Raw genomic sequence first — 24,415 nt, 5'->3', positions numbered from 1 at the left:
GGCCAAACACAGACCAGAAACAGGTCAGATACATGCCATGTACAGACCAGACACAGGTCAGACGCAGGTCAGACACAGGCCACACACAGGCCACACACAGGCCATGTACAGACCAGAAACAGGCCAGACACAGACCAGATACATGCCATGTACAGACCAGACACAGACCAGATACATGCCATGTACAGACCAGACACAGACCAGACACAGACCAGAGACATGCCATGTACAGACCAGACACAGACCAGATACAGGCCAGACACAGGCCATGTACAGACCAGACACAGATCAGACACAGACCAGATACATGCCATGTACAGACCAGATACAGACCAGATACAGGCCAGACACAGGCCAGACACAGGCCAGACACAGACCATGTACAGACCATGTACAGGCCAGACACAGGCCAGACACAGGCCAGACACAGGCCAGACACAGTCTGTGTACAGGCCAGATACAGGCCAGACACAGGCCAGATACAGGCCAGACACAGGCCAGACACAGTCTGTGTACAGGCCAGATACAGGCCAGACACAGGCCAGACACAGGCCAGATACACGCCAGACACAGGCCAGACACAGGCCAGACACAGGCCAGACACAGGCCAGAAACAGGCCAGAAACAGGCCAGACACAGGCCAGACACAGGCCAGACACAGGCCAGATACAGGCCAGACACAGGCCAGACACAGGCCAGACACAGGCCATGTACAGGCCAGACACAGGCCAAACACAGACCAGATACAGTCTGTGTACAGGCCAGACACAGGCCAGACACAGGCCAGACACAGGCCAGACACAGACCAGAAACAGGCCATGTACACGCCAGACACAGGCCAGATACAGGCCAAATACAGGCCATGTACACGCCAGACACAGGCCAGATACAGGCCAAATACAGGCCAGACACAGGACAAATACAGGCCAGATACAGGCCAGACACAGGCCAGACACAGACCATGTACAGACCAGATACAGGCCAGACACAGACCAGAAACAGGCCATGTACAGACCAGACGCAGGTCAGACGCAGGCCAGACGCAGGCCAGACGCAGTCCAGACGCAGTCCAGACGCAGGCCAGACGCAGGCCAGATGCAGGCCAGACGCAGGCCAGACGCAGGCCAGACGCAGGCCAGACGCAGGCCAGACGCAGGCCAGACGCAGGCCAGATACAGGCCAGACACAGGCCATGTACAGGCCAGATACAGACCAAGCACAGGCCATGTACAGGCCAGATACAGACCAAGCACAGGCCTGACACAGGCCAGACACAGGCCAGACACAGGCCATGTACAGGCCGTGTACAGGCCGTGTACAGGCCATGTACAGGCCAGATACAGACCAAGCACAGGCCTGACACAGGCCTGACACAGGCCAGACACAGGCCAGACACAGGCCAGACACAGACCAGACACAGACCAGATACAGGCCAGACACAGGCCAGACACAGGCCAGACACAGGCCATGTACAGGCCAGACACAGGCCATGTACAGGCCATGTACAGGCCATGTACAGGCCAGACACAGGCCAGACACAGGCCATGTACAGGCCATGTACAGGCCAGACACAGGCCAGAGACAGGCCAGACACAGACCAAGCACAGGCCAGACACAGGCCAGACACAGGCCAGACACAGGCCATGTTCAGGCCAGACACAGGCCAGACACAGGCCAGACACAGACCAGACACAGTCTATGTACAGGCCAGACACAGGCCAGATACAGTCTATGTACAGGCCAGACACAGGCCAGACACAGGCCAGACACAGGCCAGACACAGGCCAGACACAGGCCAGACACAGGCCAGACACAGGCCAGACACAGGCCAGATACAGGCCAGACACAAGCAAGACACAGACCATGTACAGACCAGATACAGGTCAGACGCAGGCCAGACGCAGGCCAGACGCAGGCCAGACGCAGGCCAGACGCAGGCCAGACGCAGGCCAGACACAGGCCATGTACAGGCCAGACACAGGCCATGTACAGGCCATGTACAGGCCAGACACAGGCCAGATACAGTCTATGTACAGGACAGATACAGTCTATGTACAGGCCAGACACAGGCCAGACACAGGCCAGACACAGGCCAGACACAGGCTAGACACAGGCCATGTACAGGCCATGTACAGGCCATGTACAGTTCATGTACAGGCCAGACACAGGCCAGACACAGGCCAGATACAGGCCATGTACAGGCCATGTACAGGCCATGTACAGTTCATGTACAGGCCAGACACAGGCCAGACACAGGCCAGATACAGACCAGATACAGTCTATGTACAGGCCAGATACAGTCTATGTACAGGCCAGACACAGGCCAGATATAGACCAGATACAGTCTATGTACAGGCCAGACACAGGCCAGACACAGGCCAGACACAGACCAGACACAGGCCATGTACAGGCCATGTACAGGCCATGTACAGGCCAGACACAGGCCAGACACAGACCAAGCACAGGCCAGACACAGGCCATGTACAGACCAGAGACAGACCAGATATAGGCCAGATACAGGCCAGACACAGGCCAGACACAGTCTATGTACAGGCCAGACACAGGTCAGACAGAGACCAGATACAGGCCAGACACAGTCCAGACACAAGACAGACACAGACCAGACACAGACCAGACACAGACCAGACACAGGCCAGACACAGGCCAGATACAGGCCAGATACAGGCCAGATACAGGCCAGATACAGGCCAGACACAGGCCAGACACAGGCCAGACACAGGCCAGACACAGGCCATGTACAGGCCATGTACAGGCCATGTACAGGCCAGACACAGGCCAGACACAGGCCAGATATAGACCAGATACAGTCTATGTACAGGCCAGACACAGGCCATGTACAGGCCATGTACAGGCCATGTACAGGCCAGACACAGGCCAGACACAGGCCAGACACAGGCCATGTACAGGCCATGTACAGGCCATGTACAGGCCATGTACAGGCCAGAAACAGGCCAGATACAGGCCAGACACAGGCCAGACACAGACCAGATACAGTCTATGTACAGGCCAGATACAGGCCAGATACAGTCTATGTACAGGCCAGACACAGGCCAGACACAGGCCAGACACAGGCCAGACACAGACCAGATACAGTCTATGTACAGGCCAGACACAGTCCAGACACAGTCTATGTACAGGCCATGTACAGGCCATGTACAGGCCAGACACAGACCAAGCACAGGCCAGATACAGGCCAGATACAGTCCAGACACAGGCCAAATACAGGCCAGACACAGGCCAGACACAGGCCAGACACAGGCCAGACACAGGCCAGACACAGGCCAAGCACAGACCAAGCACAGGCCAGACACAGGCCAGACACAGGCCAGACACAGGCCAGACACAGGCCATGTTCAGGCCAGACACAGGCCAGACACAGACCAGATACAGTCTATGTACAGGCCAGACACAGGCCAGACACAGGCCAGACACAGACCAGATACAGTCTATGTATAGGCCAGACACAGGCCAGATACAGTCTATGTACAGGCCAGACACAGGCCAGACACAGGCCAGACACAGGCCAGACACAAGCAAGACACAGACCATGTACAGACCAGATACAGGCCAGACACAGACCAGAAACAGGCCATGTACAGACCAGACACAGGCCAGACGCAGGCCAGACGCAGGCCAGACGCAGGCCAGATATAGACAAGATACAGTCTATGTACAGGCCAGACACAGGCCAGACACAGGCCAGACACAGGCCAGACACAGGCCAGACACAGACCATGTACAGACCAGATACAGGCCAGACACAGACCAGAAACAGGCCATGTACAGACCAGACGCAGGCCAGACGCAGGCCAGACGCAGGCCAGACGCAGGCCATGTACAGGCCATGTACAGGCCATGTACAGGCCAGACACAGGCCAGACACAGGCCAGACACAGGCCAGACACAGGCCAGACACAGGCCAGACACAGGCCAAATACAGGCCATGTACAGGCCATGTACAGTTCATGTACAGGCCAGACACAGTCTATGTACAGGCCAGACACAGACCAGATACAGGCCATGTACAGGCCATGTACAGGCCAGACACAGGCCAGACACAGGCCAGACACAGGCCAGACACAGTCTATGTACAGGCCAGACACAGGCCAGACACAGACCAGACACAGGCCAGACACAGGCCAGATACAGGCCAGACACAGGCCAGACACAGGCCAGATACAGGCCAGACACAGGCCAGATATAGACCAGATACAGTCTATGTACAGGCCAGACACAGGCCAGACACAGACCATGTACAGGCCAGACACAGGCCAGACACAGGCCAGACACAGGCCAGACACAGGCCAGACACAGGCCAGACACAGTCTAGACACAGGGCAGACACAGACCAAGCACAGGCCAGACACAGGCCAGACACAGGCCATGTACAGACCAGAGACAGACCAGATATAGGCCAGATACAGGCCAGACACAGACCAGATACAGTCTATGTACAGGCCAGACACAGGCCAAATACAGGCCATGTACAGGCCATGTACAGTTCATGTACAGGCCAGATACAGGCCAGACACAGGCCAGATATAGACCAGATACAGTCTATGTACAGGCCAGACACAGGCCAGACACAGGCCAGACACAGGCCAGATACAGGCCATGTACAGGCCATGTACAGGCCAGAAACAGACCAGACACAGACCAGACACAGACCAGACACAGGCCATGTACAGGCCAGACACAGGCCAGACACAGGCCAGACACAGGCCAGACACAGGCCAGACACAGTCTATGTACAGGCCAGACACAGGCCAGACACAGGCCAGATACAGGCCAGATACAGGCCAGATACAGGCCAGATACAGGCCAGACACAGGCCAGACACAGGCCAGACACAGGCCAGATATAGACCAGATACAGTCTATGTACAGGCCAGACACAGGCCAGACACAGGCCAGACACAGTCTATGTACAGGCCAGACACAGGCCAGACACAGGCCAGATACAGTCTATGTACAGGCCAGATACAGGCCAGACACAGACCAAGCACAGGCCAGATACAGGCCAGATACAGGCCAGATACAGTCCAGACACAGGCCAAATACAGGCCAGACACAGGCCAAATACAGGCCAAATACAGGCCAGACACAGGCCAGACACAGGCCAAGCACAGGCCAGACACAGACCAGACACAGGCCAGACACAGGCCAGACACAGGCCATGTCCAGGCCATGTTCAGGCCATGTTCAGGCCAGACACAGGCCAGACACAGGCCAGACACAGACCAGACACAGGCCAGACACAGACCAGACACAGTCTATGTACAGGCCAGACACAGACCAGACACAGTCTATGTACAGGCCAGACACAGGCCAGACACAGGCCATACACAGACCAGATACAGTCTATGTACAGGCCAGACACAGGCCAGACACAGGCCAGACACAGGCCAGATACAGTCTATGTACAGGCCAGACACAGGCCAGACACAGGCCAGACACAGGCCAGACACAGACCATGTACAGACCAGATACAGGCCAGACACAGACCAGAAACATGCCATGTACAGACCAGACGCAGGCCAGACGCAGGCCAGACGCAGGCCAGACGCAGGCCAGACACAGGCCAGATGCAGGCCAGACACAGGCCATGTACAGGCCATGTACAGGCCATGTACAGGCCAGACACAGGCCAGATACAGTCTATGTACAGGCCAGATACAGTCTATGTACATGCCAGACACAGGCCAGACACAGGCCAGACACAGGCCAGACACAGGCCATGTACAGACCAGAGACAGACCAGATACAGGCCAGACACAGACCAGATACAGTCTATGTACAGGCCAGACACAGGCCAAATACAGGCCATGTACAGGCCATGTACAGTTCATGTACAGGCCAGATACAGGCCAGACACAGGCCAGATATAGACCAGATACAGTCTATGTACAGGCCAGACACAGGCCATGTACAGGCCATGTACAGGCCAGACACAGGCCAGACACAGGCCAGACACAGGCCATGTACAGGCCATGTACAGGCCAGAAACAGGCCAGAAACAGGCCAGACACAGACCAGACACAGACCAGACACAGACCAGACACAGGCCAGACACAGGCCAGACACAGGCCATGTACAGGCCAGACACAGGCCAGACACAGGCCAGACACAGGCCAGATACAGTCTATGTACAGGCCAGACACAGGCCAGACACAGGCCAGACACAGGCCAGACACAGGCCAGATACAGGCCAGACACAGGCCAGACACAGGCCAGACACAGGCCAGATATAGACCAGATACAGTCTATGTACAGGCCAGACACAGGCCAGACACAGGCCAGACACAGTCTATGTACAGGCCAGACACAGGCCAGATACAGTCTATGTACAGGCCAGATACAGGCCAGACACAGACCAAGCACAGGCCAGATACAGGCCAGATACAGGCCAGATACAGTCTAGACACAGGCCAAATACAGGCCAAATACAGGCCAAATACAGGCCAGACACAGGCCAGACACAGGCCAGACACAGGCCAGACACAGGCCAGACACAGGCCATGTACAGGCCAGACACAGGCCAGACACAGGCCAGATACAGTCTATGTACAGGCCAGACACAGGCCAGACACAGGCCAGACACAGGCCAGATACAGGCCAGACACAGGCCAGACATAGACCAGATACAGTCTATGTACAGGCCAGACACAGGCCAGACACAGGCCAGACACAGGCCAGACACAGTCTATGTACAGGCCAGACACAGGCCAGACACAGGCCAGATACAGTCTATGTACAGGCCAGATACAGTCCAGACACAGGCCAAATACAGGCCAGACACAGGCCAGACACAGGCCAGACGCAGGCCAGACACAGACCAAGCACAGGCCAGATACAGGCCAGATACAGTCCAGACACAGGCCAAATACAGGCCAGACAAAGGCCAAATACAGGCCAAATACAGGCCAGACACAGGCCAGACACAGGCCAGACACAGGCCAGACACAGACCAGACACAGGCCAAGCACAGACCAAGCAAAGGCCAGACACAGGCCAGACACAGGCCAGACACAGGCCAGACACAGGCCAAGCACAGACCAAGCACAGGCCAGACACAGGCCAGACACAGGCCATGTCCAGGCCATGTTCAGGCCATGTTCAGGCCAGACACAGGCCAGACACAGACCAGATACAGTCTATGTACAGGCCAGATACAGGCCAGACACAGACCAGAAACATGCCATGTACAGACCAGACGCAGGCCAGACGCAGGCCAGACGCAGGCCAGACACAGGCCATGTACAGGCCATGTACAGGCCATGTACAGGCCATGTACAGGCCAGACACAGGCCATGTACAGGCCATGTACAGGCCAGACACAGGCCAGATACAGTCTATGTACAGGCCAGATACAGTCTATGTACAGGCCAGACACAGGCCAGACACAGGCCAGACACAGGCCAGACACAGGCCAGACACAGACCAAGCACAGGCCAGACACAGGCCAGACACAGGCCATGTACAGACCAGAGACAGACCAGATATAGGCCAGATACAGGCCAGACACAGACCAGATACAGTCTATGTACAGGCCAGACACAGGCCAAATACAGGCCATGTACAGGCCATGTACAGTTCATGTACAGGCCAGATACAGGCCAGACACAGGCCAGATATAGACCAGATACAGTCTATGTACAGGCCAGACACAGGCCATGTACAGGCCAGACGCAGGCCAGACACAGGCCAGATACAGACCAGACACAGGCCAGACACAGGCCAGACACAGGCCAGACACAGGCCAGACACAGTCTATGTACAGGCCAGACGCAGGCCAGACGCAGGCCAGACGCAGGCCAGACGCAGACCAGATACAGGCCAGATACAGGCCAGACACAGGCCAGACACAGGCCAGACACAGGCCAGACACAGACCAGACACAGACCAGATACAGACCAGATACAGACCAGATACAGGCCAGACACAGGCCAGACACAGGCCAGATACAGGCCAGACACAGGCCAGACACAGGCCAGATACAGGCCAGACACAGGCCAGATATAGACCAGATACAGTCTATGTACAGGCCAGACACAGGCCATGTACAGGCCAGACACAGGCCAGACACAGGCCAGACACAGGCCATGTACAGGCCATGTACAGGCCATGTACAGGCCAGAAACAGGCCAGACACAGACCAGACACAGACCAGACACAGACCAGACACAGGCCAGACACAGGCCAGACACAGGCCAGACACAGGCCAAATACAGGCCATGTACAGGCCATGTACAGTTCATGTACAGGCCAGATACAGGCCAGACACAGGCCAGATATAGACCAGATACAGTCTATGTACAGGCCAGACACAGGCCATGTACAGGCCAGACACAGGCCAGACACAGGCCAGACACAGGCCATGTACAGGCCATGTACAGGCCATGTACAGGCCAGAAACAGGCCAGACACAGACCAGACACAGACCAGACACAGACCAGACACAGGCCAGACACAGGCCAGACACAGGCCAGACACAGGCCATGTACAGGCCATGTACAGGCCATGTACAGGCCAGACACAGGCCAGACACAGGCCATGTACAGGCCAGACACAGGCCAGACACAGGCCAGATACAGTCTATGTACAGGCCAGACACAGGCCAGACACAGGCCAGATACAGTCTATGTACAGGCCAGACACAGGCCAGACACAGGCCAGACACAGGCCAGACACAGGCCAGATATAGACCAGATACAGTCTATGTACAGGCCAGACACAGGCCAGACACAGGCCAGACACAGACTATGTACAGGCCAGACACAGGCCAGACACAGGCCAGATACAGTCTATGTACAGGCCAGATACAGGCCAGACACAGACCAAGCACAGGCCAGATACAGTCTATGTACAGGCCAGACACAGGCCAGATACAGGCCAGATACAGTCCAGACACAGGCCAAATACAGGCCAGACACAGGCCAAATACAGGCCAAATACAGGCCAAATACAGGCCAGACACAGGCCAGACACAGGCCAGACACAGGCCAGACACAGGCCAAGCACAGACCAAGCACAGGCCAGACACAGGCCAGACACAGGCCATGTCCAGGCCATGTTCAGGCCAGACACAGGCCAGACACAGACCAGATACAGTCTATGTACAGGCCAGACACAGGCCAGATACAGGCCAGATACAGTCTATGTACAGGCCAGACACAGGCCAGACACAAGCCAGACACAGGCCAGACACAGACCATGTACAGACCAGATACAGGCCAGACACAGACCAGAAACATGCCATGTACAGACCAGACGCAGGCCAGACGCAGGCCAGACGCAGGCCATGTACAGGCCATGTACAGGCCAGACACAGGCCATGTACAGGCCAGACACAGGCCAGATACAGTCTATGTACAGGCCAGACACAGGCCAGACAGAGGCCAGACAGAGGCCAGACAGAGGCCAGACACAGGCCAGACACAGGCCAAATACAGGCCATGTACAGGCCAAATACAGGCCATGTACAGGCCATGTACAGGCCATGTACAGGCCAGACACAGGCCAGACACAGGCCAGACACAGTCTATGTACAGGCCAGATACAGGCCAGATACAGTCTATGTACAGGCCAGACACAGGCTAGATACAGGCCAGACCCAGGCCAGATACAGGCCAGACACAGGCCAGATACAGGCCAGACACAGGCCAGATATAGACCAGATACAGTCTATGTACAGGCCAGACACAGGCCAGACACAGACCATGTACAGGCCAGACACAGGCCAGACACAGGCCAGACACAGGCCAGACACAGACGAAGCACAGGCCAGACACAGGCCAGACACAGGCCAGATACAGTCTATGTACAGGCAAGACACAGGCCAGACAGAGACCAGATACAGGCCAGACACAGGCCATGTACAGACCAGAGACAGACCAGATATAGGCCAGATATAGGCCAGACACAGACCAGATACAGTCTATGTACAGGCCAGATACAGGCCAGATACAGGCCAGACACAGTCCAGACACAAGACAGACACAGACCAGATACAGGCCAGATACAGGCCAGATACAGGCCAGACACAGGCCAGATACAGACCAGATACAGGCCAGACACAGGCCAGACACAGGCCAGATACAGACCAGACACAGGACAGACACAGGACAGACACAGGCCAGATACAGGCCAGATACAGACCAGACACAGACCAGACACAGGCCAGACACAGGCCAGACACAGGCCATGTACAGGCCATGTACAGGCCAGACACAGACCAGACACAGGACAGACACAGGACAGACACAGGACAGACACAGACCAGACACAGGCCAGACACAGGCCAGACACAGGCCAGACACAGGCCATGTACAGGCCATGTACAGGCCAGACACAGGCCAGACACAGACCAGACACAGACCAGACACAGGACAGACACAGACCAGACACAGACCAGACACAGACCAGACACAGACCAGACACAGGCCAGACACAGGCCAGACACAGACCAGATATAGACCAGATACAGTCTATGTACAGGCCAGACACAGGCCAGACACAGGCCAGACACAGGCCATGTACAGGCCAGACACAGGCCAGACACAGACCATGTACAGGCCAGATACAGTCTATGTACAGGCCAGACACAGGCCAGATACAGTCTATGTACAGGCCAGACACAGGCCAGACACAGGCCAGACACAGGCCAGACACAGGCCAGACACAGGCCAGATACAGGCCAGACACAGACCATGTACAGACCAGATACAGGCCAGACACAGACCAGAAACAGGCCATGTACAGACCAGACGCAGGCCAGACGCAGGCCAGACGCAGGCCAGACGCAGGCCATGTACAGGCCAGACACAGGCCAAATACAGGCCATGTACAGGCCATGTACAGTTCATGTACAGGCCAGACACAGGCCAGACACAGGCCAGATACAGTCTATGTACAGGCCAGATACAGGCCAGATACAGTCTATGTACAGGCCAGACACAGGCCAGACACAGGCCAGACACAGGCCAGATACAGGCCAGACACAGGCCAGATACAGGCCAGACACAGGCCAGACATAGACCAGATACAGTCTATGTACAGGCCAGACACAGGCCAGACACAGGCCAGACACAGACCATGTACAGGCCAGACACAGGCCAGATACAGGCCAGACACAGGCCAGACACAGTCTAGACACAGGGCAGACACAGACCAAGCACAGGCCAGACACAGGCCAGACACAGACCAGATACAGTCTATGTACAAGCCAGACACAGGCCAGACAGAGACCAGATACAGGCCAGACACAGGCCATGTACAGACCAGAGACAGACCAGATATAGGCCAGATACAGGCCAGACGCAGGCCAGACGCAGGCCAGACAGAGACCAGATAAAGGCCAGACACAGTCCAGACACAGACCAGATACAGGCCAGATACAGGCCAGACACAGGCCAGACACAGGCCAGACACAGGCCAGACACAGGCCAGACACAGGCCAGACACAGACCAGACACAGGCCAGATACAGACCAGACGCAGGTCAGACGCAGGTCAGACGCAGGCCAGACGCAGGCCAGACACAGACCAGACACAGGACAGACACAGACCAGATACAGACCAGATACAGACCAGACACAGGCCAGACACAGGCCAGACACAGGCCATGTACAGGCCATGTACAGGCCATGTACAGGCCATGTATAGGCCATGTACATGCCAGACACAGACCAGACACAGGCCAGACACAGGCCAGACACAGACCAGACACAGACCAGACACAGACCAGACACAGACCAGATATAGACCAGATACAGTCTATGTACAGGCCAGACACAGGCCAGACACAGGCCAGACACAGGCCAGACACAGGCCAGACACAGGCCAGACACAGGCCATGTACACGCCAGACACAGGCCAGACACAGGCCATGTACAGGTCAGACACAGGCCAGACACAGGCCAGATATAGACCAGATACAGTCTATGTACAGGCCAGACACAGGCCATGTACAGGCCATGTACAGGCCATGTACAGGCCAGAAACAGGCCAGACACAGGCCAGACACAGGCCAGATACAGACCAGACACAGGCCAGATACAGACCAGACACAGGCCAGACACAGGCCAGACACAGGCCAGACACAGGCCAGACACAGACCAGACACAGTCTATGTACAGGCCAGATACAGGCCAGATACAGGCCAGATACAGTCTATGTACAGGCCAGACACAGGCCAGACACAGGCCAGATACAGGCCAGATACAGGCCAGATACAGACCAGATACAGACCAGACACAGGCCAGACACAGGCCAGACACAGGCCAGACACAGACCAGACACAGTCTATGTACAGGCCAGATACAGGCCAGATACAGGCCAGATACAGTCTATGTACAGGCCAGACACAGGCCAGACACAGGCCAGATACAGGCCAGACACAGGCCAGATACAGTCTATGTACAGGCCAGACACAGTCTATGTACAGGCCATGTACAGGCCAGATACAGGCCAGACACAGACCAAGCACAGGCCAGATACAGGCCAGATACAGTCCAGACACAGGCCAAATACAGGCCAAATACAGGCCAGACACAGGCCAGACACAGGCCAGATACAGGCCAGATACAGGCCAGACACAGACCAAGCACAGGCCAGACACAGGCCAGACACAGGCCATGTTCAGGCCAGACACAGGCCAGATACAGGCCAGACACAGGCCAGACACAGTCTATGTACAGGCCAGACACAGGCCAGATACAGTCTATGTACAGGCCAGACACAGGCCAGACACAGGCCAGACACAGGCCAGATACAGGCCAGACACAGACCAGAAACAGGCCATGTACAGGCCAGACGCAGGCCAGACGCAGGCCAGACACAGGCCAGACACAGGCCATGTACAGGCCATGTACAGGCCAGATACAGTCTATGTACAGGCCAGACACAGGCCAGATACAGGCCAGACACAGGCCAAATACAGGCCATGTACAGGCCATGTACAGGCAATGTACAGTTCATGTACAGGCCAGACACAGGCCAGACACAGACCAGACACAGGCCATGTACAGGCCAGACACAGACCAAGCACAGGCCAGATACAGGCCAGACACAGGCCAGACAGAGACCAGATACAGGCCAGACACAGTCCAGGCACAAGACAGACACAGACCAGATACAGGCCAGACACAAGCCAGACACAGGCCAGATACAGGCCAGACACAGGCCAGATACAGGCCATGTACAGTTCATGTACAGGCCAGATACAGGCCAGACACAGGCCAGACACAGGCCAGATACAGACCAGATACAGTCTATGTACAGGCCAGACACAGGCCAGATACAGGCCAGATACAGGCCAGATATAGACCAGATACAGTCTATGTACAGGCCAGACACAGGCCATGTACAGGCCAGACACAGGCCAGACACAGGCCATGTACAGGCCAGACACAGGCCAGATATAGACCAGATACAGTCTATGTACAGGCCAGACACAGGCCAGATACAGGCCAGACACAGTCTATACACAGGGCAGACACAGACCAAGCACAGGCCAGAGACAGGCCAGAGACAGACCAGATATAGGCCAGATATAGGCCAGATATAGGCCAGATACAGGCCAGACAAAGACCAGACACAGGCCAGACACAGGCCAGACACAGGCCAGATACAGGCCAGACACAGACCAGACACAGACCAGATACAGGCCAGATACAGGCCAGACACAGACCAGACACAGACCAGATACAGGCCAGACACAGGCCAGACACAGGCCAGACACAGACCAGATACAGACCAGATACAGGCCAGATACAGGCCAGACCCAGGCCAGACCCAGGCCAGACCCAGGCCAGACACAGGCCAGACACAGGCCAGACACAGGCCAGATACAGTCTATGTACAGGCCAGACACAGGCCAGACACAGGCAAGATACAGGCCAGACACAGGCTGCCGTTCGGTGACGGTAGAACCTCTGTTCGGTGACGGTAGAACCTCTGTTCGGTGACGGTAGAGCTTCCGTTCGGTGACGGTAGAGCCTCCGTTCGGTAACGGTAGAGCCTCCGTTCGGTGACGGTAGAGTTGCCGTTCGGTGACGGTAGAGCCTCCGTTCGGTGACGGTAGAGCCTCCGTTCGGTGACGGTAGAGCCTCCGTTCGGTGACGGTAGAGCCTCCGTTCGGTGACGGTAGAGCTGCCGTTCGGTGACGGTAGAGCCTCCGTTCGGTGACGGTAGAGCCTCCGTTCGGTGACGGTAGAGCCTCCGTTCGGTGACGGTAGAGCTGCCGTTCGGTGACGGTAGAGCCTCCGTTCGGTGACGGTAGAGTTGCCGTTCGGTGACGGTAGAACCTCCGTTCGGTGACGGTAGAGTTGCCGTTCGGTGACGGTAGAGCCTCCGTTCGGTGACAGTAGAGTTGCCGTTCGGTGACGGTAGAGCCTCTGTTCGGTGACGGTAGAGCCTCCTTTCGGTGACGGTAGAGCCTCCGTTCGGTGACAGTAGAGTTGCCGTTCGGTGACGGTAGAGCCTCCGTTCGGTGACGGTAGAGCCTCCGTTCGGTGACTGTAGAGCCTCCGTTCGGTGACGGTAGAGCCTCCGTTCGGTGACAGAGTTGCCGTTCGGTGACGGTAGAGCCTCCGTTCGGTGACAGTAGAGTTGCCGTTCGGTGACGGTAGAGCCTCCGTTCGGTGACGGTAGAGCCTCCGTTCGGTGACGGTAGAGCGTCCGTTCGGTGACAGTAGAGTTGCCGTTCGGTGACGGTAGAGCCTCCGTTCGGTGACGGTAGAGCCTCCGTTCGGTGACTGTAGAGCCGCCGTTCTGTGACGGTAGAGCCTCCGTTCGGTGACAGAGTTGCCGTTCGGTGACGGTAGAGTCTCCGTTCAGTGACGGTAGAGCTGCCGTTCGGTGACGGTAGAGCCTCCGTTCGGTGACGGTAGAGCCTCCGTTCGGTGACGGTAGAGTTGCCGTTCGGTGACGGTAGAGCCTCCGTTCGGTGACGGTAGAGCTGCCGTTCGGTGACGGTAGAGCCTCCGTTCGGTGACGGTAGAGCCTCCGTTCGGTGACAGTAGAGCCTCCGTTCGGTGACAGTAGAGTTGCCGTTCGGTGACAGTAGAGTTGCCGTTCGGTGACGGTAGAGCCTCCGTTCGGTGACGGTAGAGCCTCCGTTCGGTGACGGTAGAGTTGCCGTTCGGTGACGGTAGAGCTGCCGTTCGGTGACGGTAGAGCTGCCGTTCGGTGACGGTAGAGCTGCCGTTCGGTGACGGTAGAGCTGCCGTTCGGTGACGGTAGAGCCTCCGTTCGGTGACGGTAGAGCCTCCGTTCGGTGACAGTAGAGTTGCCGTTCGGTGACAGTAGAGTTGCCGTTCGGTGACGGTAGAGCCTCCGTTCGGTGACGGTAGAGCCTCCGTTCGGTGACGGTAGAGCCTCCGTTCGGTGACGGTAGAGCTGCCGTTCGGTGACGGTAGAGCTGCCGTTCGGTGACGGTAGAGCCTCCGTTCGGTGACGGTAGAGCCTCCGTTCGGTGACGGTAGAGCCTCCGTTCGGTGACGGTAGAGCCTCCGTTCGGTGACGGTAGAGCCTCCGTTCGGTGACGGTAGAGCTGCCGTTCGGTGACGGTAGAGCCTCTGTTCGGTGACGGTAGAGCCTCCGTTCGGTGACGGTAGAGCCTCCGTTCGGTGACGGTAGAGCCTCCGTTCGGTGACGGTAGAGCCTCCGTTCGGTGACGGTAGAGCCTCCGTTCGGTGACACCGCTAAAACTACGATTCTTTGCTGAGATCTATCTTTTTTTTTCAAATGGTTGTTCACATGAGAATTTATGTGGGTCATTGTGAGGCGACATCACACCCAGCATGGTGTTCGGTGTGTTGTCACAGAACTCCGTGTGGAGTACACGTTGCATGCTGTGGAATCGGACCTAACAAGATTGTAATGTACACAACATCCCAAAGCTGCTATGTAATAATCATACGACGTTAGTCTGTTTTACAGACAAGTCCGCTTCCGCCACAGCACACCATCCAATCCAAGTTCCTTTAAAGGACTATGTGGGGCTCTCGGTGTCATTGGGCGATGGGGATGAGGCGGCGTGAAGCTGAGAATGGAAGCAGGGCTCGCTGGAGCATCTGTTCAGGCCACGATGACCCTGAACACATCGTGTCTGGGTTTACTAAACGCTCTATCCGAGGAACATGGCGCGCACTAACGTATGTGTTCTGGTATGTTCTGATAGTCATGTGGCTGTTTACGAGGGCGTGTTTACTGGTGTTTCACCAGAACGAACTGAAGAGAAATGGGCTGAACCATGTAGTCTGAGGAGAACTAGCAGGACAGATCACATTTCTCCTGTTTCAGCCTCTCTTCATGGGCTTCCCGTTACATCCTGGAGAGTTTAAACTGCACCTCCTCACATGACCGAGCTGCACGGCATATCATAGATCTCACCGTTCCATATGTAGCTGACAGAAGCATGGTTGGGTTCACAGCTGATAGCAGCTGTCTGTCAGGGAGATTTACCTGGGGTGATCATTGATGTGCTTTTCATCCTTAATTTCCTGTTGATCAGCTACGTTGTGACTGAACTGATGCAAAGTGACCTCCATAAGATCATCGTATCACCACAGCCTCTGAGCTCAGACCACGCCAAAGTTTTCCTCTATCAGATTCTGCGAGGTGAGTTCTTTCTCTGATCGCTCCTGCAGTAGCTGGCTGCAGATCAGATCTTTCCCCTCAGATGAAACGTGAACTCTGTTGTCTCACTCCTTCACGAACTGCATGTAGATCCAGGTAGTGTAGCTTCACCTGGGGGAGGGGGTGTGACTAACCTCCGCCACCCCCCCACAGACTAAATCCGATTAAAGTATTACGTGTTTGAGTTAAGAGGAAATCTGGCTCCTGTCCTCGAAGCTCATGCATATCAACACGTGTTTTATCCACGACATGTAAGTTTCGACATAAAAGCAAGTGATCCTGGATCATCTCCATGTGGCTGTAGCTCAGCTGTTCCTGGGATTTTTCTTTAGTTAAACAATCGGCCAGATGCTGCTGGCTGAAGGTGTGAGTTTTCTCCTCTCAGATGAAGGTTTTCAGTGCATGCTCTCAAATGTGAAAGAAAATGTTTTTATCCCTCTGAAAGAGGTTGATTTACTGTTACTGTTCAGACGCCATGTTTTCATGACAAATGTTGTCCCATCTGCTTAGGACTTAAATATCTTCACTCTGCTGGGATTCTACACCGAGACATCAAACCTGGCAACCTCCTGGTGAACAGCAACTGTGTCTTAAAGGTGAGTGTGGCAGGCTGCGTAGCTACCTTCTCCGCCACCAGTGTGACTGTTACGGTGGCGTTGTTGCTTTGCTACAACGTCAGCGTTTTGGGACATCCACAGAATTGACTTCAGGCTTGTTGACACAGAAAGTTAAGTGTGATGAAAGTCCACTGATCCGGATGTCTGTTCCATTACAGGAGCATCTCTCACAGTCATAATGAATTGCATGTAGATAAGGAATTTTAGATATTCGTCTTTTATAGCCGGTTTATTTTCTTGTGGAAAAATGCTGTATGATATTTTGTAGAACTTTACAGTAAAAACTGAATAAAGAAGCAAATATTAGATTCACAGAGGTCCCCGTGTCAACGTCCAGATGCTGGTCATAAACTGACTTCTGCATACGGTGCCAAGGGTTGGTCTGTCTGTCTGTCTGTACGTCTGTACGTCCGTCCGTCTGTCTGTCTGTCTGTACGTCTGTCCGTACGTCCGTCTGTACGTCTGTCCGTCCGTCCGTCTGTACGTCTGTCCGTACGTCCGTCTGTACGTCTGTCCGTACGTCCGTCTGTACGTCTGTCCGTACGTCCGTCTGTACGTCCGTCCGTCCGTCCGTCCGTCCGTCCGTCTGTACGTCCGTCCGTACGTCCGTCCGTACGTCTGTCCGTCCGTCTGTCCGTCCGTCTGTACGTCCGTCCGTCCGTCTGTCTGTCCGTACGTCTGTCCGTACGTCTGTCCGTCCGTCTGTACGTCCGTCTGTCCGTACGTCTGTCCGTCCGTCTGTACGTCCGTCTGTCCGTACGTCTGTCCGTCCGTCTGTACGTCCGTCCGTCCGTCCGTCTGTCTGTCTGTCCGTACGTCTGTCCGTCCGTCTGTCTGTCCGTACGTCCGTCCGTCCGTCCGTCCGTCCGTCCGTCCGTCTGTCTGTCCGTACGTCCGTCCGTCCGTCCGTCCGTCCGTCTGTACGTCCGTCTGTCTGTCCGTCCGTCCGTCCGTCTGTACATCTGTCTGTACGTCCGTCCGTCTGTACATCTGTCTGTACGTCCGTCCGTCTGTACATCTGTCTGTACGTCCGTCCGTCCGTCTGTACGTCCGTCCGTCTGTACATCTGTCTGTACGTCCGTCCGTCCGTCTGTCCGTCCGTCCGTCCGTCCGTCCGTCCGTCCGTCCGTCCGTCCGTCCGTCTGTACGTCCGTCTGTACGTCCGTCCGTCTGTACATCTGTCTGTACGTCCGTCCATCTGTACATCTGTCTGTACGTCCGTCCGTCTGTACATCTGTCTGTACGTCCGTCCGTCTGTACATCTGTCTGTACGTCCGTCCGTCTGTACATCTGTCTGTACGTCCGTCCGTCTGTACATCTGTCTGTACGTCCGTCCGTCTGTACATCTGTCTGTACGTCCGTCCGTCTGTACATCTGTCTGTACGTCCGTCCGTCTGTCCGTCCGTCCGTCTGTACATCTGTCTGTCTGTACGTCCGTCCGTCCGTCTGTACATCTGTCTGTCCGTCCGTCCGTACGTCCGTCTGTCCGTCTGTCCGTCCGTCCGTCCGTCCGTCCGTCCGTCCGTCCGTCCATCTGTCTGTCTGTACGTCCGTCTGTCCGTCTGTCCGTCTGTACATCTGTCTGTCTGTACGTCCGTCCGTCCGTCCGTCCGTCTGTACATCTGTCTGTCTGTACGTCCGTCTGTCCGTCTGTCCGTCTGTACATCTGTCTGTCTGTACGTCCGTCTGTCCGTCTGTCCGTCCGTCCGTCCGTCTGTACTGTTGTGAATACTGCTCTTTTTAGGATTTTCTGATTTCATATAATGAGATTAAATGATGTTTAGTCCATCTATGAATATATATCAGTCATAATGGCTGATGCGGATCAGAGACATGTCCTCAGGACTGGACTAGTTGTTGAACGAGCCTGGGAAGATAAGAAGGGAATGATTGTCTTCCAGATCTGTGACTTTGGCCTGGCACGAGTGGAGGAGTCAGATGAGTCGCGGCACATGACTCAAGAAGTGGTGACACAGTACTATCGAGCACCAGAAATCCTCATGGGAAGTCGCCACTACTCCAACTCCATTGATATCTGGTCTGTGGGCTGCATCTTCGCTGAGCTGCTGGGCAGACGAATTCTCTTCCAGGCTCAAAGTCCCATCCAGCAGGTAATGTTCACCGTGATGCTGATCTGAACGATGGTTCTTCATAGCTCAAGACAAATTTTCTGTTCGTACAAGCATAATTAGTTGTACTGAATTGGACAGCAGCACTCAGGTGGGAGGTAGTGTTTAAACATGCTCTGTTAAGGAGCATTCACACCAGGATACTCTGGGGGTTTCATATTTTTACGCCTTTTAATTTGGTTTGTAACTGCACGTAACTGAAGCGCACCAAAAGAGCAACATCACATAGCTAAAACAACTGCTTGCCGAGGAGATCCTCCCTAAGAAACAGAGTTCTGCAGGTGAAAGTTACACATTAAATATAATTTATTCACTTTGTTTAGTGTGGGCAGGTTGCTGGATTTTAGTAAATTTCTCCTGTTTTTCGTACTTTTGTGCATATGCAATGTTTTTTTTTAATCTGATCAGATGCTGAGGTCGCCTTTTTTATGGGTGCCAATGCTATAACCAACACATATTACTATCACTTTGTGTGTATTCTGCTTCTTATAGTTCTCCCGTTTCCGCCCCGATTGACGCGCATCTTCTCCCCCAGGTTTAACGCTACCCCCACATAAGTTATATTAAAACGTGCGTCTCAATTGAGAATAGTACGCAATGTCTTTTGCTGTACAAAGGTCTTATGGTTTTTATGGAATTTGTAGAAAACTGCGACTTTGTCCCATATGAATGAATGGGGTTTTGGGTGAAAGGAGCGAAGAAAGGCCCAGAACCCAGCCTACTTTGGAGCCCAACAGTTCAGCCATACTTTTACCTAGAAACATTAAACAAAGTTTAAATAGGTCATGTCAAATTAAACTTTCACCAAATGAAAGGACTTTTTTGTAACTTGTACGGGTTTGACACTATTGCAAGTTACGTTTCATAAAAATCAGGAAAACGGCCAAAATTGTACTACAAATCTGCCTCAAAAAATTAATTTCTGAACTCCTCAAACAAATGGCTCTCACGTCAAGAGTTTTTGTACATGGACAAGCTTTATATAAAAAAAAATTGGGAATCAAGTTTGCTACAGCTGGACTGCGGCTCCGAAATTGCTAGAACAGTTTTTGAGTTACGGAGCTCCAAAGGTTAGAAAGTCTACTTTTCCTCTCATTGAAGCTCCATTCAAATCTGACCGGGCTAATAAAAATGACCCACATGTTTATAAATTGCTGCAGTTTAAATTCCTTTCACAATTGGGGAAAATAAATTACATCCCCATGTAGGGCTGGGCGATATGACCTTTTAGTAATATCCCGATATTTTTATGGCATGTCACGATATACGATATATATCTCGATATTTACCTCAGCCTTGAATGAATGCTTTGGTGCATACAATCACATCAGTAAGATGATTTTGTGTCTCCATTAAAACATAATTGTTCATACTGCATTAAGATATGCTGATTTTAAACATTCATGCCAAAAGGATGAAATTGTAACGAAGCAAACTGATCAAAACTGTATTTATTGAACAGTTAAAGCAGCGGCAGAAACATGTCATTTTAAAACAAAATAAAGTGACTTTGCATGATGTAATAAACGCAACGTATGAAAATAGGTGCTCTAGGGGGGACTTTTCAAATGATGAACTATTATAAGGCTTTGCTTTATGGATACGTTTTTGAGTTGTCGTGTATTTTTTTTAATCGCAGTTTAGCGTAGAAATCAGTCTTATAATCCAGGCAGAATGTCCTCGTATCGTCTCCAATAAACGGCTTCAGACAGTTTTTAATTCAGGGTTTGATTCCCACTCCTTTCTGTACTTTCTAGAGACATGAGGAGCCAGATAAATATGCTTGTGTCACACACAGTGGATGAGGTGAGTAAGTGACAGAGGCTGTGAATGTAATCAAATAGAATGAATTATTTTTGCGTGACGTGAAAATCTTTGTAATTTACGTCCCACTCTGTAATCCAGAGCGGGATCAGTGGCGGGTTTGGCTGTTCATTGTGACTGTAGGTGGAGTCGTGCAGGTGTCCTCTCTGCTCCTCTGACTGGCTGCAGCTGCAGCCGGAGTGACTGAGTGCTTTAGGACGGGGAGAGACTCTCCTTCTGACAATAACTTTACAATATGCGCTTTAAAGTCAGTCGCCAAAACACCTGGAAAGTCTCCAATAACTCCTGTAAAAGTCGCTAGATGTGTCGCTTTTCACAAGAAGTCGCCAGATTTAGTGAGAAAGTGTCTCCATGCTGCCTCTCATGACGTAGCACGTAGCTCATGTTATGTACGTAACGAGGTGCGCTTGCTTTAACTCTCTGTGCAAAGCGGTGCAGAGTCGAGGAGGAGGGAGGAAACCCCCCCCACAGCTAAAAACACCTGCGTGACAACAGGATACTCGAATATGACGAATATAGACATTTTCTATATCGCACAGGGGACTAGCCACGATATCTCGAGTATACTCGATATATCGCCCAGTCCTATCCCCATGTTCCTAAAAGTCTTTTGGCGCTCACAGTTCGAGAATTATTTTGATACGACTTTTCTTTTCCCAACAGCAGTTGGTTGTTTGAAGGCTTCCTTCATCTCCTATTCATCTCTGTGCTCTATGTCTGTGTCACTTTGAGTGAGATGTCACAAATGCCTCTTTTCCATTCTCTCAACTTAACTCGTGTCAGCTTGGTCCTGTTTGTTTTCCATTACAGTTTAGTACCGGCTCTAAAATGAGCGGGGTTTGTATGAAATCACTGTCGTCAGTATTGTGCGCGACATAAAAAAAAACCCCAAAAAACATGACAAACACAAGATGGAGGACCTAGAGGCAATATATCTGCTACTTGGTCTGTGTCTAGTTTTCAGCAACAAAATAAAAAAAACAGCTAGTGTTGGCTTGCCAATTATAGCTTTTAGCTTGGCTAGTGGTTAGTGCTAACTGATTTTAGCCAACATTAATGGTCACACAAAATGCAGAAGAGAATGAAGCCATCATCCATCAGTAACTAGCTGTTATTATTGTTATTATTACTTCAATTTATGTATTATCTCCTCTATACCCAATAATAACTAATGTAAACAATGGAAATCCACTCACCATCCACCAATACACTCTCCAACACGGTAGTGGCCGAATCAACACCAATTGTCTTCCCATTGCTTGCCGGTTGTTGACCACAAATAGCATCCATTTGTTTGAACTACTTCCAGTCTCGTCTGTTTGAACCACTCTGACCATCGTGGTCCTTGACCCGCCGATAGTCACTTTTGAGCTTTTTCAGCTTCTCTCTTGATAGAGCGACACGAAATGAAAAAATCTATCTAGTTCCCAATTTTAAATGGGCGAGTTAGAAAAAAATTCACACAGTTGTCATGAACCAGGCTGTGAACATGTTTATTTCTGCTGTAAACATTTTTATTTCTGCTGTGAAGTTGGTCTTTTTAACATGGGAGTCCATGGGGATTCGCTCTGTTTTGCAGCCCCTAGTGGATGAAGGGGAAACTGCAGTTTTATGCACTTCCACATAGGCTTCACTTTTAACCGCCGGAGGCTCTGTCCATCTTTCATATACGGTCTATGATCTATTCACACTGTTTATTGGTTTTTAATAGACACCACTCAATAACTGCTTTCATATCATGAGTATCAGTAGACGCGCAGATCTAGTTAATCTATTCTATTCTACTCTACAGTCATTCAGCAGACGCTTTTATCCAAAGCGACTTACATACGAGTGAGAACAACTCAAGCACAAAATCAGACTTCTACTTCTTAAGGAAGCTGAGATGGTTTAACGTCTGCACCAAGATGTTGCATATCTTCTATAAGTCTGTTGTGGAGAGTGCAGTCAGCTTTGCAGCATCTGCTGGGGTAGTAGCATCAGAACCAGAGACTTGAAGAGAATCAACTAACTGATCCAGAAAGCTGCTTCTGTGCTTGGAGTAACTCTGGAGCCGCTGGAGCTGATTGTCCAAAGAAGAATGCTGCACAAGCTGATGAAGATGATGGAGGATTCTTCACACCCTCTCCACAACACAGTGATGAAACAACAAAGTGTGTTCAGTGAGAGGCTTCTTCAGGTCCGATGGAAGACTGAAAGATACAGAAGATCATTCCTGCCAGCAGCCATCAGCCTCCGGAACAAGACCTCCTCTAGTTATTATTATTATATACTACAATTTTTCCCTTTGGGGATTAATAAAGTATTTTTCATTTCATAAATTCATGGTGGAACTTTACTTTTATTGAACCTGTTTTCATTCACAATGTGTCAAGTTAGATGATTGCTCCCAGCTGTGTTCTTCAACCAGCCATGTCTGTTTCTTACTAAATTAGCGTAGTTAGTAACAGCTCAGACTTTTTGCAATTTTCTTTGCAAAAACATCAAGTCAACTCAGTGTTTCTATTTTGTCATTTTTCCACTTTATCCATTCAAATATTAAACTATTAACCTCATTCAGGAGATATGTTTGGCTTTTTCACATTTAAACTTTTTCAATACTTCAGGTTTTTGTCAATTTTTCAATTCTGTCTTATGATTGGAGAAACAGAAATTCATCTCAGCAATTGGTCCATTTTTTGCATAATGAGCGGCAGACTGCTTTATCAGGGTGCACCGCGACACAAGTGTATAGAGTTGTTCTCATCAGGTTCTCATCCAGCATCTAACATAGAGCTTATTGATGGTCAGTGTTAGGATATTATGAGGTACATTCAGAGGCCTTTGATTGGTGCTGTCCTTTAATTATCTCCGGCTGTGAGCTGCATAAACTGGAAGTTACAGTGTAAGAGGAGGCAAGATATACCTGAGTAGTACAGCCCAAAATGCAACATTATTATTGTTGGGAAAATAAAAAGATGTTTTAATTTTAGAACACAGGTATTTTGAAAAACCAGACAAGCAGATTTAAATGACTGTTTACAATGATTTCAACAACCAAACACAAATTTTAACTGCTGACTTTAAATTTATAGTTATATCTCAAACCTATTATCAAGTCAAACTTTTTTAGCTGGTTCAGAGGTCTATACCAGTTCTCAGTGTCTGGTACATTGTGGTTCTGACTCCCATTTTCTATTCTGTAA

The 24,415-nt window shown here is 52.4% G+C and overlaps 1 protein-coding gene across 1 annotated transcript in view; it reads left to right on the top strand.

Moving 5' to 3' along the window:
- Positions 1-24,415, top strand: part of nlk2 (nemo-like kinase, type 2) — a 47,196-nt gene that overhangs the window by 6,325 nt on the left and 16,456 nt on the right. Inside the window, exons 4-6 of the mRNA XM_079246294.1 lie at positions 16,536-16,642; positions 17,171-17,256; positions 19,179-19,388. Coding sequence (XP_079102420.1) covers positions 16,536-16,642; positions 17,171-17,256; positions 19,179-19,388 — 403 coding nt within the window. The remainder of the gene's footprint in view (positions 1-16,535; positions 16,643-17,170; positions 17,257-19,178; positions 19,389-24,415) is intronic.

The sequence above is a fragment of the Telmatherina bonti genome, assembly GCF_933228915.1.
Source record: "Telmatherina bonti genome assembly, chromosome: 9".
Lineage (NCBI taxonomy): Eukaryota > Metazoa > Chordata > Actinopteri > Atheriniformes > Telmatherinidae > Telmatherina > Telmatherina bonti.
This window is presented reverse-complemented; position numbering and strand designations above follow the sequence as displayed.